This window comes from Alosa alosa, chromosome 24, assembly GCF_017589495.1.
Source record: "Alosa alosa isolate M-15738 ecotype Scorff River chromosome 24, AALO_Geno_1.1, whole genome shotgun sequence".
Classification (NCBI taxonomy): domain Eukaryota; kingdom Metazoa; phylum Chordata; class Actinopteri; order Clupeiformes; family Clupeidae; genus Alosa; species Alosa alosa.
The window spans coordinates 10,226,831-10,245,328 of NC_063212.1; the positions used below are offsets into that span (position 1 = coordinate 10,226,831).

Here is an 18,498-nt window from a genome sequence, read left to right on the forward strand (position 1 = left end):
ACATCATCGATCACGTAAAGTTGTCCAAACGAATTCAAACGGGCTACGGTTTCAGATTTTTCCACTCTGGGACCAGGTTTCAGAAAAAGTGCGGTTCGGCAGTGCGTTTACTGGATTTCGTTTGGGACGCCGCAAAGACGGCAAAACCTCGCGTTTAACCTAAAAAGCGTCTCCGTGTGGACAGGCCCTCAGATTCAACAATGGCAACACTGCAGCAGAAAGGCAAAAGAGTAGCCTGACGAGCCTGACCCGCATTAAAATGTAGGGTCTGGGCACTCACCGTTCGCAGTGCTCAGTCCGAGGGGCGGGATAATCGGTTGTCTTTTAAATTTCCTCTGCACGCAATAGGACAGCCTATGAGTCCCATGCGTTTTCCCACCAGCGGAGCTAGTTGGCTAGTTCAAACTTTTGCCAACTTAAAAAAAGCTTAACTCGTGTCACGCTGTTCGCCAACAGCAACATCCATCTTCTTTGTTTTCAAGTAGCAGGGAATTCAAGCCAAACCGTTGTTAAGTCCACCTAATGTCTCTATGTACGATTTGATTGGCCTGATAGAAGTTTCATTTTTCCAGCTCACAAGCCAACGGAGAGTTGCTAGACTAGCCCTAGCAGCAAATGTAATTTGCTGCTGCTAGGGTGCGTCTAGATTTCTAGGCTACAAAGAGAGTATACTGTAGGGCAAGAAGAAATGCTGATCCAGAACGAAGGGAAAGATACCTCAAGAGTGAACGCAAGAGATGGGAAAAATATGTTTTAGCAGGGAAGAAGAAAGAAATTAGATCTAGACAAGAGAGGTCAAAAGATGAGGAGAAAGGGATAGAGAAAAGCGAAGGAGCGGCAAAAGCAAAGGGAAATGGTCAGTGGAATCCATCAGATGGATATTTTTATGAATTATTGTTATCAAAAATACTGTTGTTAGTTCATTAATGTGTTTAAATCTGTCTAGATTTCATCTAGATTGTTTACATTTTAAAAGCTATGTTGACAGTAGGAATCTAAAAATGTTTAAAATGTTTCAACATGTGTGATCTCACCAAAAAAGATAAAACATATGATACTTGATGCCTTCAAGCCTATTCATCACAGACATCACATGTATATCGAAAGAGCTTTTTCTCAGCCTTTAAACGATGTCAGTGGACATAAAGGTGCAAAGCATCCCCCTGCACAGTTAGCCATTCCAGAGTAATCCGGTTTTAAATTTGCAGCAATGTCTTTATGTCTCAAACTTTGCGGTTCCTAATGTGTCTCAATTGTTCAATAAGTCTGCATGATTTTATAACAGGCCAAATACAAAATAAATTTTTAACTAGATAAGGCCAAATAGGGCAGAAAATGAGTTCAATGGATTTTAAAATATGGCCTATTGATAAGCAACTCTAGCAGGCATTGAATCTGGAGAGGATAGATTACATAATGGGCAGACAGCTGCTTTTGATCAGTTAGATTTCAATCTCCTGAGTTGGACATAGCATTGAAATGCAGATTTTGTCCTTGACCCATTCACACTGGTTCGAAAAACGGTCTATGTAGTAAATTTGGGAGACACTTTGTCCCGCCCGTTCCGCCCGGGTCTATTCTGGTATTCTGGTACATAAAATCGCGGCGATTTTGCCAGTGTGAAAGGGCCTATAGTTACCAAATGGTTAACAATGTTATGCTAATGTAAGATAGCTAACTCTGACACGCTATCAACAGTGATTGGCTAGCCAGTGCACTGCCCATCTAAACCAGAAATACTTAGCCATGGTGTTAACTGATTATTTTGGTCATGATATGTTTTGTAACACATTAAAACATCAAATTAGACATGTTAAAAAGTAGATTTTTACCAGAGTGGTTCTTTAATAATATTTCATGCTTTTGTAAGAAAAGTCTTCTGAACATTGTAAAGCCGTCAAGGCTTTTTCTTCCCAGATGTTAATATGGTAACATCTCATTCAACGCGTTGAGATTTTTTTCCCCCCCATTGACCTTTGACCCCATAGATCTTGGCATGGGGATTGCGTAACCTGAAGAGTTTTCAGATGGCCAGCGTGACCTCCCCGAGTCTGCAGGTGGAGTGCGGTGGCCGCATGGTGCAGTCCTGTGTCATCCGCAACACCAAGAAGAACCCCAACTTCGATGTCAACACGCTCTTCATCGATGTGGTGAGAGAGAGAGAGAGAGAGAGAAAGAGAAAGAGAGCAACACATAAGGATGATTTTCAGCTTGTCAGATACCCTCCAGATCAGGTCACTTTATCTGTGGCCTAAGGCCAGGCGGATGACTTCATTGTTTGTATTGGATAATGTGAAAGGCGTAACTGCATGACCGACTGTTCATAGGTGAGGTTCTACTGTGCTGGGAGCGTTGGAGTGTAATGGTTTTGGAGGGGCTGATCACTGTCAGTCTCCACTGCTCCCCCAGTGAAGGGCTCAAAGTAGGTCTGGTTTTGTTTACACTAACTGGGCTGACTGACTCCTAGAGATCTCAGCCATTTTGTGGAAAGAATTCTGGTGGGTTGGAAACTCCGAGAGGCACTGTCAGTGGAATCATACTCCATATGAGATGGCTGTTGACATGCCCTTTAGTCTGCTTTGGTCCAAAGCCATGTTGTTAGTGCACAGAGCCCTTCTCTCGTATCTAATGACTTCTGAAACGTTGAAATCAGTGCAGCCACGCTTCAAGGACTGCTGTTCCACCAGTGTCATGACTGACGAAAAGTGCCTAATTATTTGAATAAAAATGTCTTTATCCTCATGCTGTATCTGCTGCTTTGATTTTTCCACCCTTTCTGCTGAACTCCAACACCCTCATCCCCCCATAACTCCCATGATCCTCTTTGTCTCACTCCCTTTGTTGTCTCCCTTCCAGCGGCTGCCACAAGAGGAGCTGTACATGCCGCCTTTGGTCATCAAAGTGATCGACAACAGGCAGTTTGGCAGGAAGCCGGTGGTGGGCCAGTGCACCATCCGCTACCTGGAGGAGTTCCGCTGCCAGGAAGAGGACCTGGAGAGAGACCCCACAGAGGATGACATAGGTGAGGAAGAGGAGGAGGAGGTGGAAAACTGGGAAAGGAGCGATGGTGGGGGTTAAAGATGGATGAGAAGAAGCTAGACGAATAAGCAAATAAGCTAAAAGCAAAGAATATCCTGGGTTTGGTGGTTTGCAAAGGTTCAGAGACTGGCTAAGGATTGAGAGAAGAGATGGTGTGAGAGAAAAGCACAACAAACACATACAGTACACATCCATTCTCTTCATCACACGTCTCCTTTCAAGAGAGTTCCATTATCAGCATCATAGTTGGCCCCACAAGACTTCCTTTTTAACATTCCATATGTTATCTTAATGCAGAGGAAGTAGATTGAGGCCCAAATAGAACGTTCAAGCATTGTTTTTGTTTACCTTGTTGAAAGGGTCTATTTTCACCAACAGGAGCGATGGCACCAACCCCCCGGGATGACATCCTGATTGACATTGACGACAAAGAGCCACTCATACCTGGACAGGTAAGACCACTGATATCATCTCTCTACCCGCGAGGCCTAGCCTTTGGCTAACGAATGGTCTCTGTGAAGTCATGGCTCTTGGCTGTTCCGCAGCGGCTCCAGGTCATGTTATGAAGGTTTCTCCAGGTTTTCCTTGGACTGGTGAAGTGTGTGAGGTATGGTTTTGGGTGTTTGCTTGCCCTTGACGCTTGCCCTCGTTATAGACCACATAACACAACTCGCCACACACTCTTCCAGGGGTAGTTCCCCCTTGTCTTTAACAACGGAACCAATGGCTCATTCCCGCTGTCGGCACGGTGACCGCACCCAGCCAATAAAAAGGAATGTGTTCCTGATGGCCGGCCAATCCTGAGCTCTGGCACTGATATTGTGCCATGACAGGGCGACACCGCTGATCTGGGACAGAGAGCAAGTGTTTCCATAATAAGTGCTAAAGGGAGACCCTGTGTGGAGACACCACTTGGGCAAACCCTCAGAAACAAGCTGGCACTGTTTGGTGCGTATACCAGACTATCGCTTGCATGAGGATGAGGCCGGTGGTGGTTGAGGATGGATTTTGTTGTTTGGGTGTTTGTTTCTAGGGGAATGATAATGTAATTTGCCAGACACACACTTGCTAATGCGGTATAGAGTTATGAGGTGTGTGCTATGTGGCTAATCGGCTGGAAGCATGTGCAATGTGTATGTGATATCCTATCCATCTATATCAAATAACAAATTGAGAAATTGATTAAAACCGCAATCACCAAACTTAGAGTACTCAAAGGAAAACAACAAGGCATTGGTGAATGAGCGACTATACCCGTGAAACTGAAATATAATTGATAGTGAGGCCCTTTGAACTGCAGCCGAACTGTACTGCCGCAGCCAGTCCATCTGCCGAGCTCCTGTCACTAGGGAGCTCTCACTCCACTCCCTCAGATGGAGCAACACAAAAGCCGGTCCCCCTCTTGGAGAGCGATGAGAGAGGTGCCGCCTCATCAGCGAAGGTCACAGCCTCAGTGTGTTAATACCACTGATGTAAGCTAACTGTTTAAATGCTCAACGGGGCCGCATGACGACGCGATTGATCCAGGGAACGTGCTGGAATTTTGTTTGGTGCTGGAGGCTTAATTGTTGGCCTGAGCTGGCTGAGACAGTGACCAGCTCTGACTGTGTCGTCTGAAGACGAACCAGATGCTTCAAGAGGCGCCTGCGAGAGCTCATCAAATCCTTGTCATGACTACAACTTCGAAAAATACATTAGAAATAAATATAAAACAATAAAAAATTAGAGGGGAAGGATTATGAAAATTAGAAAATTGCTTCCATGTCCTGGCTGTAACCTTTTCAGCTTTTATTGAATCGCACAGAGCTGAGAAAAAAGATGCAAGAAATTAAGAATTAAAAGTGAAAAAACAAACAAGGCACAGTATATCCCCTGTAGTTTCCATGGCTGCATTTGAGAGTCAGGATGGGTGAGTTTTATTTACACGGTTGACCTTCCACTTTGAATGCCCGCTGGGGGAGCGGGACATTCTCCCATTTCACACAAAGTGGAAAGATGCTCTTGCCCTTTCGGACAATTATTTTATTTTCTTCAAAGGCCCACACCCAGCTCTCGTTGAAGCGCATTTAAGAAGTCCCCTCCTCTCTCTCTCTCGGTGCCATGTTTTCCATTAGTACAATCTGGGAGAGCCGCGTGTAACTTACATCCTCAGGAGCGAATGACGCACAGCCCCCACAAGCCTGCTGCCATCATCCCTTCATTCTGCGAAACACAAATCTACATGAGATTTACATGGCATTAATTGACCAGAGGTGCTCCGTAAATAGGATCACGGAGAGGTTAGCGGTACTCGATCAATGATGACTGAAGACATTTACTTTGTACCGCCTGGTCGAGGCTATGCTCAATTCGGTCTGCATTAGTCTTGCTTTGGCATAGTATTCGAGCTGTCACTGGTTGCACCAGTTGCGGTTTGACAGAATTCGGCTGACGTTAAGAAAGCAGGGCAGAAGCAGACCAAGCCAACGCTCATGTTAAATATGCAGTAAATACCCCCTCCCTCAAATCCTTCTCCTGATTTCAGATGTCTCGCGACCACAACACAATGGGCTTTATTTAGAAGTGCAGTGTTTGCGATGAGAAAACATTTTTGTCTCATTTGTTCTCTGGCATCACTTGTCAGACTCATCAAATGCATCATTCGAGCCTGCATAAATAAAGGGGGACCACAACCGCAGACATCCATGTGAAAATGCGCCTCATGACCAGGGCCTTGTCCAGTGGACACTCGCAGAGAGAGAGAGAGAGAGAGAGAGAGAGAGGAGAGAGAGAGGGAGAGAGAGAGGAGGGAGGGAGGGAGAGAGAGAGAAAGAGAATAGAACAAATGAGACTAGTTTTTGTGTGGTCATGCTTATTGTGTGTTTAGGTACGGCTTTCCTGTGTTAATGCTGTTGTTTTGTTGTGGCTGCGGTGCGGTGTGGTGTGGTGTGGTGTTGTAGCCTCGTCCTTCTTCCGTCGGTGTCCTCGGCTCCATTTCGCTCTCTTCTCGGGCAGCGTTCCTTGCTGAGGTTCACACGGAGAGCTACTCCTCTCGCACTCGGCTTGCCTTGGCTGGGATTCCCATTTCAGGGGTCTCCTCTCCCCTCCAATGGAGAGATCAAATAGACACAGGAATTCCTTGCCTGGGCGGCCCTCCCACTCCGCCTTGGTGTTCCTGAGGGATCCTGCCCTCACAGGAAACCCATGCTCGCTAGGAAAGCCAGAGAGGAGAATGTGATCGGGCCCCGGTCAGCTACTGTTTGGCCTGGCTAGAGGAGAGACAAGGAAAAGAAAAGGGAGATGACTAGGAGTCAGAAAAAGGAAAAGAAACGAGCTTTTGGAATGATGGAAGATGTCGGGTTAGAACCGGCAGAGAAATACGTCTGAATGTTCTAGAACCAAAAGCACCTCATAGCTTCATTTACAAGTCATCTGGCATTTTTATATCAAAGGGAGGCCTTGGTGGCCCTCAGATTCTGATGTGACATAAACATATATGTCTCTGTGTACATATCCATTGCAGTTGCCTCTCTAAAAAGAGCCTTTGATGGGCAAGTTTTCCCTCTGTGTATGAAGCACTGGCTACAGCACTCCCACAAGACTGGAGTCTGTACGAATGATGGCCATCTGTGTGTGTGAGAGGGACTGCACTGGCCTTTGATGGTGATAGAACACACTCTCACACACACACACACACACACACACACACACACAGACACACACACAGGGAGAGAGAGAGAGAGAGAATTCTTCAAACAATCTAAAATTATTTCCACATCTATAAATTCCTTGTGTTTTGTGTTTTGGAGCAAGAGAGGAGGCAGAGGGATCTAAACTAAACTCTTGGGTACATTAAGTGAAATCGAACCCACATAAACTCCCTAAAGACCCCCACTTTGTTCCCGGGGGAACCCAAAACTATGTGTTTGTATTCCTGAGAGCAGAGGGGAAAATATGCTCTCGTAAGGAGGAACATGTTTGTCACCTCAAATGGGCTGCGATAAAGCCAAATACAACAGCGTGTGTGTCGAGTGGAGAAAGCGAACACGGCTCTGGTGGGTTTCTGGATTAGTCACGGTCTTGAGTGGGTTAAACGCCCTCAGAAAGAGAGAGAGAGAGAGAGGGATGGAGGACGTGATCAGATGGAGACGGAGCGAGGACGTGATCAGATGGAGACGGAGCACCAACGCGCTGCATATTACCGGAGTGTGGCCCCTCTGATGTGCAGCCGAAAGGTTTGATTTGCCTTTCATCCTCCTCTTGCCTTACCTACGCTGCCTGGCCCCCGAGGGTGAGTTATGGAGGGCTGTGATGATGGAGGGCACGCACGCACGCACGCACGCACGCACACACACACACACACACACACACACACACACACACACACACACACACACACACGCATGCACACGTACAGAAATATATTGTAATGCACTGTAGATTCACATGTTTCGAGTGGACAACAGCATAGCAAGGGGGCCTGGTCTTAATTAGCTGTTCTGGCGAGTGCCTGTGTGTTTTTGCTGCTCTGTTGTTGTATATATAATGCCCTGGCACTAAGCTGTGGAGGCACTGCAAGGGTTCAGGCCTCCCTCTGATGTGGTGAGGCGTTGCGGGCAACTGCGCACCCCCCCCCCCCCCCCTACCCGGCGCATCCCCTTCGCTCGACCCCTCCTACTCACCACAGGCGCCACAAGAACCTCATCTACCCTCCCCTCCTGCAAACCACCCCTATCCACCCCTCAACCCCCCCCCCCCCTGCCCCCACCCCCACCCGAAACTTCTCCCCCTCCAGGGGTCGAGGAGGCACTCGGCAAGAGGCCTCAGCGCTGGTGTCCTGCGTAAAAACGGCTGGGACGCAGGCCGCGTTGGAACGAGCAGAAGGACACATGGTTTCCACAAACAAACAAACGGAGCGATGAAGAAACTGTGTTTGGAGTTGGTGTGCTGTGTCACCAACACAATGTAGCTTTTTTGGAGTCTGAGACTTTCAACTTCTCTAAACACTGTATACTTTTCGAGCTCTTGGTGGTCGGTGATGAATTCAGTGTCATTATGCTAATGTATACTGTCGGTGCCTATAAAAGGGCATGATATCAGGGGTCTTGTGCATTATTTAGACAGCTGTTCCTGATCTTATTGATTAAGCCCCTCAATTTGATTGTGTCTGTCTATCACAGAGGTCAACTTTAACCATTTTTGCATTATGCATACAACTGTTTGCTTGTTTTTGTCGTATGGTGCATGTTTTTTAAGGCTTTATGACCTTTTCCCCCTAAACCCAAATGAAAATGAGATCAAGGAGTGTGGTCTGATTTAACAGGGCTGGTTTTTAATCAGACATCTGTCAGACCCTGGGGATCTGTGCTATTGAGCTAGAATAAATCCTTTTGTCTGCGGAGCTTCATGTCCCTGAACTCTATGTGCCAGACGAGGGATGCGTTGTCTTGGCTGGGGTGGGTGTGCCACTTGCTCCAAGCGCCTCTGCCAGGCAGATGAACGGGTGAGGCTGGCGCCTTTGTCTGACTGAGTTGGCTGGCGGCCTGTGTTTTGGCCGCTGTTTGTTAGAAACCAGAAGGGGCCACGCCTGCGCTGAGTGGGGCATTGGGGTGGCACCCCTCGCTATGAGCTCATCCTACCAACCACCCCCACCCACCCTGACATCACATGCCCCCTCCAGAGAGGCCAAAAGCACTAAGAGGCTGACCTTGATGAATGATGTCAAGCCCATTCAGATGTCTCCAGCAAAAGTAATTGGAGTGGAGAGGACATCAGCAGTGTCCCTGGCTCACACCCCCCCCCACACACACACTCACACACACCCTCTTCCTCTTCCAGTGAATCTTTTACGATGCTGTGTTTTGAGGTGAAATACGGTCAAATGGAAGAGTGTTGGTTAGAGACAATTACTGAGATGCTTTATGAGAGTATTGTTTCATTATTGCAAAGCTTGAACTGTACAATGGACTCCCGTCAGGATTGCTGCAGCTCATTGTCTTGTTATTGCTGAAGAATTACATGCGTTCCTCCAGGGATTTCTTGAAAGGGATTTTATTTTTTTATTTGTATTTTTTGTCATGTGTTTTGTTGTTTATTTAAGCTTTTTATTTAAGTACCGTAAATTTTCGCCCCATTTATTTTACCACTGGTTTGACACTTTTACACCGTGTGACTCACAAAAGTAACAATGATTTGATTTAGTGTTCGGAGGCAAACTAGTTCAATGCAGACAGCGTGTGTATTTTGTCTGTCACCAATTAGTGTGTTCCCATCCTGCATCAACATGGAGAGGAAAGGGCTAAATACCGTCACATGTCTCTTTGAGGCTTCAGGGCAGTGTGGCTAAAGATGTTTAGGGACAAACCCTTTAAAGCCCTGCGGAACAAAACACACACTGAACTCTAAGCTGACAATTGACCTCATGGTGACTCGTTGACTATCTATCTATCTATCTATCTATCTATCTATCTATCTATCTATCTATCTATCTATCAAGGCCAAACCATTAAGATACTTGACCGCTTTCATAGTACTGTACCTCTTGTTATTTTGAGTGGTCATGAGTTGAAATCCACTTCTTACATGTATCTGACCAGGAATGATTCATCATGGCTTTTGGTCTGGTGACCTAAAGGGCCTGATATTCCAGAAAAGAGTTGCCCTCTGAGGAGATCGAGACTCAAAAAGGATCTCTGAGAAGCCTTATGGTGGAGACTGCTTGTTGGCTGTCGTTTCAGCTCCAGGAGGAATTCCCTCGTTCCCCGAGAGCCTTTGAGAATATGATATCTAATGTGAATGCTATGTCTGATTAGTGCAACTGCCACGTACAGAAGGGGTGTTTATTTACTGAAAGTGTACTGGAAGCAAACCATTTTTCTGTATGCCATGTTTGATTTTCATGCTCCAAACGAATGTCTTTTTTATTCTGTGTTTACTTAATGTATATTTACATTTTTTCTTATGAGCTATATGCCATCTTTAAACACTCTTCAACTTCAAAGCCCATGAAACATTCATAACAATGGTTTGCTCCCAGTTGCTATGGAGTTCTCCAACGCTAACCTTCTTAACCACAGTCATGCTTCTGATTTCTAGCTAGCAGATGGAACCAGTTCTGCCATTATTAACATCTCTTCCTCTCGGTCCAGTCTACATGTACGTATGAAGGGGACCAGATCATATTCACTTCTCACCCATCCATCTATCCCTCTTCTTGTTCTTCTACATGTTTACCAATATATGACATGATTACTGTTCTAATGTGTACAAGTTTTTTTTATAAAGAAACTCTTTGTAATGTGAGAATGATTTCTAATGCCTGTGCTTGTATTCTAATGAATGCTGTGTACACTATATATATGCATGAGTGTGCTACTCTGTGACACCACCATCTAGGTCTTCTCGCTCTCTTTTCTCTCTCACGCAAATGCACACACACACACACACACACACACACACACACACACACACTGAAGCTACTCTGACACCATTTAGGTCTCTCTCTCTCTCTCTTTCACACACACACACACACACACACACACTGAAGTCATGGATGGCTCGCTGGCCTGTCTGTCTGTCGGCCTGCCTGCTGTCACGGTAAACATCGTTCTTACAGTTGTGGCTATGGTGGCCAGGGCTGACGCACAGTCTGCGGGATCCGTTCAAAACTACCGCAAGGAGCTTCAAACCCCCACAGATGCACAGCAAAAAAAAAAAAAGCCCACAAGTCAGATGAATTAATGGAAAAGGCTGGGGCGGGTAACGCACACTAACACCCACCCACTCTTTGGCCGTGTCCCCGAGCCGGGGTCAAACGTCGAGGACCCGGAGGCTGTGTGTCCTAGGCCTAATCACGTTAGAGCATTCCCATTAGATGGGCTGATAAGAGATCCGATTCCTCACAGACACGAAGAGACAGAGGAGACGTGTTAAGAAAGAGCTTTAGCTTCAGGGCCTGCATGCACTGTGTATATATATATGAGCGAGAGAGAGAGAGAGAGAGAGAGGGGGGGGAGAGAGAGAGAGAGAGAGAGAGGGAAAGAGAGAGAGAGAGAGAGACAGAGGGAGAGGAGAGAGAGTCAGAGGGAGAGAGAGAGAGAGCATGGCTCCTGAGTCTGTTCCACTGGCTGGCTGTGGTAAGCCAAAGGGATTGGGGTACTTAGGGACCGGAGTTTACACTAAACGCTCTCTGGAGTGCACTCAGCAATGTCTGCCCGAGCCAGTGGGAGGCCTTTCAAGCAGCCCTCCCAACACACCCCACAGCTAGAGCTCAGGTTCCCTTACAAAGGTGAAAAAACACACACACACATCACACACACACACACAATCACAACCACCCCCCATACCGCACTCTGAGCTCACAGGAGCTGGGCATTCGAGCACCCCCCCCCCTCCCTCCTCCCGCTGCTCTCTCTCTGACCTACTGTACCTGACAGCTCCAGCCCCCCCCACACACACACACACACCACACACACATGAATTAGGTGAGGTTTCACATCCAACGGTGAAGCTCATTTGCTTTCTTATTTGTTTCCAAGTCTTTAAAGCCCTCTTTTGTTACGCTTCAAATTGGTTGCAGAGTGTGGCCTCACCAGGCAGATGGAATGGTGGGATATATGCTGTTTTGTATTAAGGCGCACAAAGCATAATTGAGTTAAACATTGTGCTGCTTTTTTTTTTATTTTATCTTTTTTTTTTTAGAAAAGGTCATTGGAATTTCTATTGAAATGTGTGTGTGTGTATGTGTGTGCCCGCGAGCCTGTGTGCCCATACACTGTGTATCTGAATTTTATGTGTGTGCATGTGTGTGTGTGTGAGTGAGTGTCTGAATGCAGCTTCATAATAATGACACAGACAGAAAAAGACGTAAATGGCCTCCACTCTGTGTGGCTGACGGGCCAGACTCTTTGGAAAGGTCCAGTTCTGAGGGGTCGTGTCATGTGATGCCGTTTCCATGGCGGCGGTGCTCGGAGAGCGCGGCGTGTTTGGCCTGTGCCTCCCGCTCTGTCAGTGCTAAGCAGCGCCTTTGATACACGCATGTTTATAGCGCACTCCAAATGGACTCCTGACTGCCTGCGCAGGCCAAGTCGTGGAGGTTTCTCTTTCTGCAAACAAAGATATTTATTTTATTAGAAAATATTCAAACCAGATGATCAAAAACCCAAATTTCTCTCTGGACAGAGCCAAAGTAAATAGGGCTGTTAAAAGATTCCCTGCGCATATCCCCACAAAAGCCAGACGTCAAGAATGGAGAGGAGGGGGGAGGGAGGGAGAGCGAGCGAGAGAGGGTGAGGGACGAAAAAAAGGAACATGCTTTTAATCAGTTTTATTAAATTTTCGAGATGCAGACTTTACAAGAGCCAGGGGACACCCTCCGGTCCCACCACCTCCAGAGACAGAGAGGAGAGAGGCTGAAGAGGATGAGGATGAAGACCCTGAGAAGGAGAAGAAAAGGACTTGGAGGGTGAACAAAGAAGAGGGAGAGAAGATTGAACTGCCATGCATGCCACCAGATAGTTATGCCTCTGGTGTGTGCAGTGGAGGGTGGCCAGCAGGTTGGCTCCAGCAAGGACTCTTTTTGGGTAGAATGACCGTGCACAACAGAGGAAAGACAGACCTCTCTCTCTCTCTCTTTCTTTCTCTTCCTCTCCCTCTCTTTCTCTCTTTCTTTCTATCTTTCTCTCTCTCTCTTCCTCTCCCTCTCTCTTTATTTCTCTCTCTTTCTCTCTCTCTCTAGCTCTTGGTCCCACTCTCTCTTTCACACGCACACACCCGTTTCACTCTTTCACATGCAGGCACGCACCACACACACACACACACACACACACACACACACACACACACACTCACATATCTTATGCATGTGCAACTGAATTTCTCAGCCTAGTAAAAAATGCAGTCAAGCAACCCCCCCGGTCCAGTCCAGTCCAGGAGGCCTGTGTGCTATGTGCTGCTGCCGTGGTGACCCCACACACCCTGCTCCAGACATTCCAGGGGCACAGATGAGTTTTCCATTTTTCTGTTTCGTAAATGGCATCCAAGACTCTGAGGGTAGCGCAGACAAGGCAGCCAGGGAGAAGAGAAGCCTCCAAGCTTGTGGTCTGTCATTGGTAGGTGGCTGCCTGACCGCTCGCCTCTTAAGTTACTGTGCTGAAAATCCTGTCAGTCCAGGTTCTCGGGGATAATGCACTGCAGTGCCTCTGGACAGTGTTATGGATCCACCTCGATTTAATAGGAACCCTTTTTTTTTTGCCCCATCGTCTGTGATTTGTCTGGTTTTTCACGTCTCGCGACAGTCGCATGGTGAAGTCCACTGCCAGTGGATGTGTGTTTGCGTGTGCGTCTGCATTGATCTCCACGGCAGTGACCAGGGCCATAACCACCAGGCTTATGTTGTCAGCTACACACAAATGCACATTTGATGAATGCTGTTTAGTGCCCAGTGCCCTTCTTTGCTGTAAGATGTTATTTCAATTAGCACTTGTTTTATACCCGCCACAGTGACCCATGACAATGAACTGCCTTAACCTCAAACACATACACACACACACACACAGAGAGAGAGAGAGAGAGAGTGAGAGCATGTCCTCAGAAACTGGCAAACAACTGCAGCACCACCAAATAGTTTACCACATCCGCTGAGCGCTTTTTAGATCCCTCACTCATTAAGAGAAGAAGGTACATAATAATAAAGGGATAAACAGCAAGAGAGAGAGAGAGAGAGGGGTGGGGTAGAAATGTCCTGCATGAGATTCGATGTGCTTCAGAATTCCAAGAGCTTTTCCAAGGCCTCGTGTCACAGATTCCTGAGGTCGTTTTGAAAATTGTTTGTTTATGTTCCTCAAATGACCTGCCACTCAAGGCAGCCTGGGGAATGTTACGACGTTTTTTAAAAATACATTTACTGTAAAAACGCCTTTTTTAAGTTGAAGGGCAGCTAAGAGCTCAGCTGTGCCAGATAGCTTTAATCTGATTTATTACTTAACTGAAGAAAAAAAAGACATTTTACGAAAGAATGAGCACTCTGCCTTCATTTCTGCATTTCTGCAAAACCGTCCTCTATACTGTATCCCTCCTCATGTCATACGGGGCTCTGCAGTCTGTAGCTAATGCTGGGAATAGCCCATAGTAACCTTTCCAGCAAATGGCCTCTGCCAGGCTGGTTTCGGATGAATGACTTTTTGGAACGGTCGGTGGTCTGACTTTCCGACCACCCTGTCCCAACCCAGGCAGTGTGCCCTCCTTTATGCCCACTTTCGCCTTTCCCTTGGCTGGCATCAACACCCAGGCTGGCAGCCCGCTCTGGTGTAGTCTATTCTTCCAGTTTTGACACACTTACACTGTTAACGATTGGCCCTAGTGAGATACTGGACACACACCATGATCGTTGTAGGATACTGACTGTCTGTAGCCATACCCACATGTGGCAGTGAGGCCTGCGTTTCTCACGCACACACACACACGCACACACTCACTCTTCCTGGCCTCATTGGTTGAGCCTGTGGAGCACCACCACAAATCTCGGTTTCATCACATCGGGACGTCAGAGAGCCCACATGTACGTACTCAAACACACTCACACGGATTTTCTTCGTTTATCTGTCTGACAGAGGTATGGCACGACAGACAGCACAAAGAGACACACGCACACACACACACGCAAGTATGGTTTAACTCATAGATGGAACATGGAAACATGGCAATCACCTCATTCTGTCTCCCTCAGTCACAGACACACACACAAACACACACACTCCACGCACATGGAAAAGTGTGGGCGAGGGGCCCCCAGACTGCCGCCCCCATTGTGATGGCCCCTGCGCGGCTTTGCCCTGATGAGCGCTGAGAGACAGAGCCGGTTCCAGAGCCAGAGCCTCGGCATAAGGGCCACATTCAGTAGCGGTTTCCCTGCCACACGCCCCACCAATCCCACCTAATTCACCCTGAAGGCAGCTTCACGGTAGACTGCAAATCCCCCACCACATGCCCCTGCCATCTTCACAGGGCCGTGCCACTGTGGCGTGGGCATTGCGTCGACTGGCACGGGAACCACCCCCCCCCCCCCCATCACCACCGCCCCCGCCATCCCCTTCCTTTGGCTGCTAGGTCATTCATCCATCTTGTTCTCTTGCGCCATTCCCCTGTCTCCCATCAATCTCCTCCTCCTGCATTTCTTGGAGGAGATTCCCAGAGCGATGGGACTTGCTCACTCCGTCCTCTCGCTCTCTCCTTCTCTCGTTTTCTCACCCCCCCCCCCACTGTTGCCCTCCCCTTGTTCCCTTTTATTTTCGGGCCGCCGTCGCCCGATTGCTTCTGCCACCCTGTCCAGATTCCTCCCGCTCTTTGGCGCGCTGATTAGTGGTGGGCACCGCTCCATTCCTTGGCACCACAGTGGCGCGTGGACCACTTAAACACAACACCAGCGAGGCACCACAAACTCACGGCCGAAACACGTGCCACGCTGCCATACACCACAACCGCCGCCGGAGAGGGGAAAAAAAACATGGAACAAGAAGAGAAATTCCACTATTCTTCGGACTGACTGTGTTTTTCCTTTTGCGCGCTTGTTGCATTTAAAGACCAGTTAAAAGAATGCAGAGGCCTGTCCCTCTTTGTGGGGATAAGTGGAGGTCCTGGAAACTTTGTGTTGTGTGTGTGTGTGTGTGTGTGTGGGTGGTTGGAGAGAGTGTGTTAGACCCGAGAGATGAGAGGTCACTTATGCAATGCATACCCAAACACACACACACACACACAGTACTGCTCTTTTTCATCCTCATACACACACACACCATTATATCTTTGTCTGATACACCATTTTTTTTTTTTTTCATTTTTGGTCATCAGAAAAGATAGAAGTGCTAGAAGTCACTGAACTTGAGACTTGAGACCCACGTGGCCTTTATTAGATGACCTATAAGATGGTGTCACAGTTGTGTTGGTGATGATGCATGTTTCACTTTTCATTTCCCTTTTCATGTCACTCCTCCTGACTCTTCTGAAATCACTAATTCCTAAATGCTAATACTCCTCTGTTGTTTGTTTCTCAACTCACTTCTGCTGGACATAGATGATACAGTGGGTAAGTCGGCTCTAGCGTCACACCCAAGTCACACTGCTGCAGATCATTTGTCGCTCTCCCTGGGGTGCAGTCACTGCTCTCTGCACTTGTCCTGCTTCAAAGCCACTTGTTGATTCAAATCCAGCGTTGATTTGTTGCAGCACATCACCTACTTGGTGAGATTAGCGTATAACTATAACTGTCTTATATACTTGGCGTATTTGTTTACGATCTTTTCCCCCTCCCTCCTCTCGTAATTTCTTACTGAAGGAGGATGAGTTCATGGACTGGTGGAGCAAGTTCTACGCCTCGACGGGAGAGAGGAACAAGTGTGGGACCTACCTGGAGAAAGGCCTCGACACACTGCAGGTAAATCCAGACACTATGCAGTGCTACACAGTCCTACACTTCTGCTGTAATATCAGTGTATCAGTGTAACAATTTATATTTTCCCAGTGACACCAATGTCCCAGTCATATCAAAAATCAATAATAATGGGGGGCGATGTGGCGCAGCAGGCTACAGCGCCCATACCATGTACGGGTCCGAGTGCCCACAGGAACCCAGATTTGAATCGGTCATTTCCCGATCCCACCCCATCTCTCTCTCCACTCACCTCCTCTCACTCTTCACTGTCCTATCCAAATAAAGGCAAAAAGGCCCAAAAATATACAATATACAATAAAAATAATAATATAAAAATAAATAATATATACAATTAAAAAAAATCAATATAGATGCAGGTTAGAGGGTGCTATCTGTTTTAATGATGCATTTTGTGTTATGCTTCAGGTACTTTATGTGAAATAGAGGTTTAACTATCAGTACAGTCAGGCAAGGGTACCATTGGGTGAATTATCCCTACTATTATGGTTGAATGTTTTTCAAGTGGTTTATGAATCGTAGAACATAAAAATGGCATCAGCGGGATGTTAAAATGGATCCAGACACGCTCCCCGGCTCCTCAACACAGCCCTGGTTAGTCATACCACACACACACACACACACACACACACACACACACACACACACACACACACACACACACACACACACAAGAGCGCTTTGTTGCTATAGCATGAGCACGCGTGCAGGGCAAGGCGTCTCTGCAGACAAAGGTCTCTCTCTCTCTCTCTCTCTCTCTCTCTCTCAGCAGCAGCAGCAGCAGCGCCTGTCTGAGCGCACGTGCCTGTTTCAATGCGTGCACTTCACCCCTGACACGTCCACTCCGGGCTTCCCACGGGCTAGTCTGTCAGAACACAGTAGCCTGCATGCATGGCTGCCGTATTGCCGCGTCAAGCTTTTCGATCAGTTCATGTCGGGAATGTCGCGGGGGGGATAACCCGTACGATGGACTGGGGCAGCCTGTGCTGACGTCATGGTCCCAAACTTACCCCCCCACTAAACCCCCCTACCCTCACTGCCCCAAAAACTCCCCACCACCCACTCACCCCCTCTCCACCCTCCTCCCGCCTGCTGCTCTCTCTGATCTCTCCTGTCAGAGGCTTGCTTGCCTCATGAGCCACTCTTTCCAACCTTTCCCAAAGCCCGAGAACTTTCTGACTGTTATCCAACAAGAGTCCGTTTCTCAGGGCGACCTCGTCTCGGGGCTGGAAACTGGAGAGGATGGTGGGGAGGGGAGGAGGAGGTGTGGGGGTTGGTTGGCTGATTGGGATTTTTAGTTTGATGGCTGCCGGTTGCTATGGTAACATGAGTTGTCAGTCTCCCAGGAGGGGTGACACAGACACCCCTGCAGCCAGAACTGCTGAGATCAGCATTTGAGTTTTTAGCGATAGCTCCACTAGCGAAGAGAGAAGGGGGGGGGGGAGTGTAATGTCTGCGCTGGGGGGGGGGGGGCTGGGCAGAAGGTCTTGTGCTTGTGGGGCTTTTGGAACTCCTGGATTTGTCTCGTGGACCCTTTGAAAATAACAAGGCCGGGTGTTTATTGGGATTGGTTCATACCATCGGCGTGGTGGTGGCGTCCCCCGTGGTTCCGAGCCATTCCATTCACTCCACCAATCCTGTGGCGTTGGCCTACACCACGCTGCCATCATAAATTTTCACCCTAGTTATTTTTCCTGTAACGACGCAACTCTAAACTTTACTTATTGAATTTCGAAATGCCTTGGTTACTGAGAAGGTCATTCTCTGTTAATGTTTATATATAGAAGAAGCCAAATAGCAACCCCAGAATGGTTGGGATCCAGGACTGGTAAAGCTCAGTCCTTTGGCCTTTGTGACAATGGACTTGTTGTACTCCATAGTATGGAGCTGCACTGGAATAATAATTTCACCATCAGCTGAGTCTGCTTCTGGGCAGTAGAAAATGAAGTGAAATAATAACTCTGGTAAGACACACACAAATACCCACCACACACACACACACACACACACACACACACACACAGTGCTAATCCTTTGCC

At 47.5% G+C, this 18,498-nt stretch overlaps 1 protein-coding gene across 1 annotated transcript in view; it reads left to right on the forward strand.

Annotated features, from left to right (window-relative positions):
• Positions 1 to 18,498, forward strand: part of dysf (dysferlin, limb girdle muscular dystrophy 2B (autosomal recessive)) — a 71,813-nt gene that overhangs the window by 41,717 nt on the left and 11,598 nt on the right. Inside the window, exons 38-41 of the mRNA XM_048235731.1 lie at positions 1,989 to 2,150; positions 2,857 to 3,022; positions 3,418 to 3,491; positions 16,346 to 16,444. Of these exons, the coding sequence (XP_048091688.1) occupies positions 1,989 to 2,150; positions 2,857 to 3,022; positions 3,418 to 3,491; positions 16,346 to 16,444 (501 nt within the window). The remainder of the gene's footprint in view (positions 1 to 1,988; positions 2,151 to 2,856; positions 3,023 to 3,417; positions 3,492 to 16,345; positions 16,445 to 18,498) is intronic.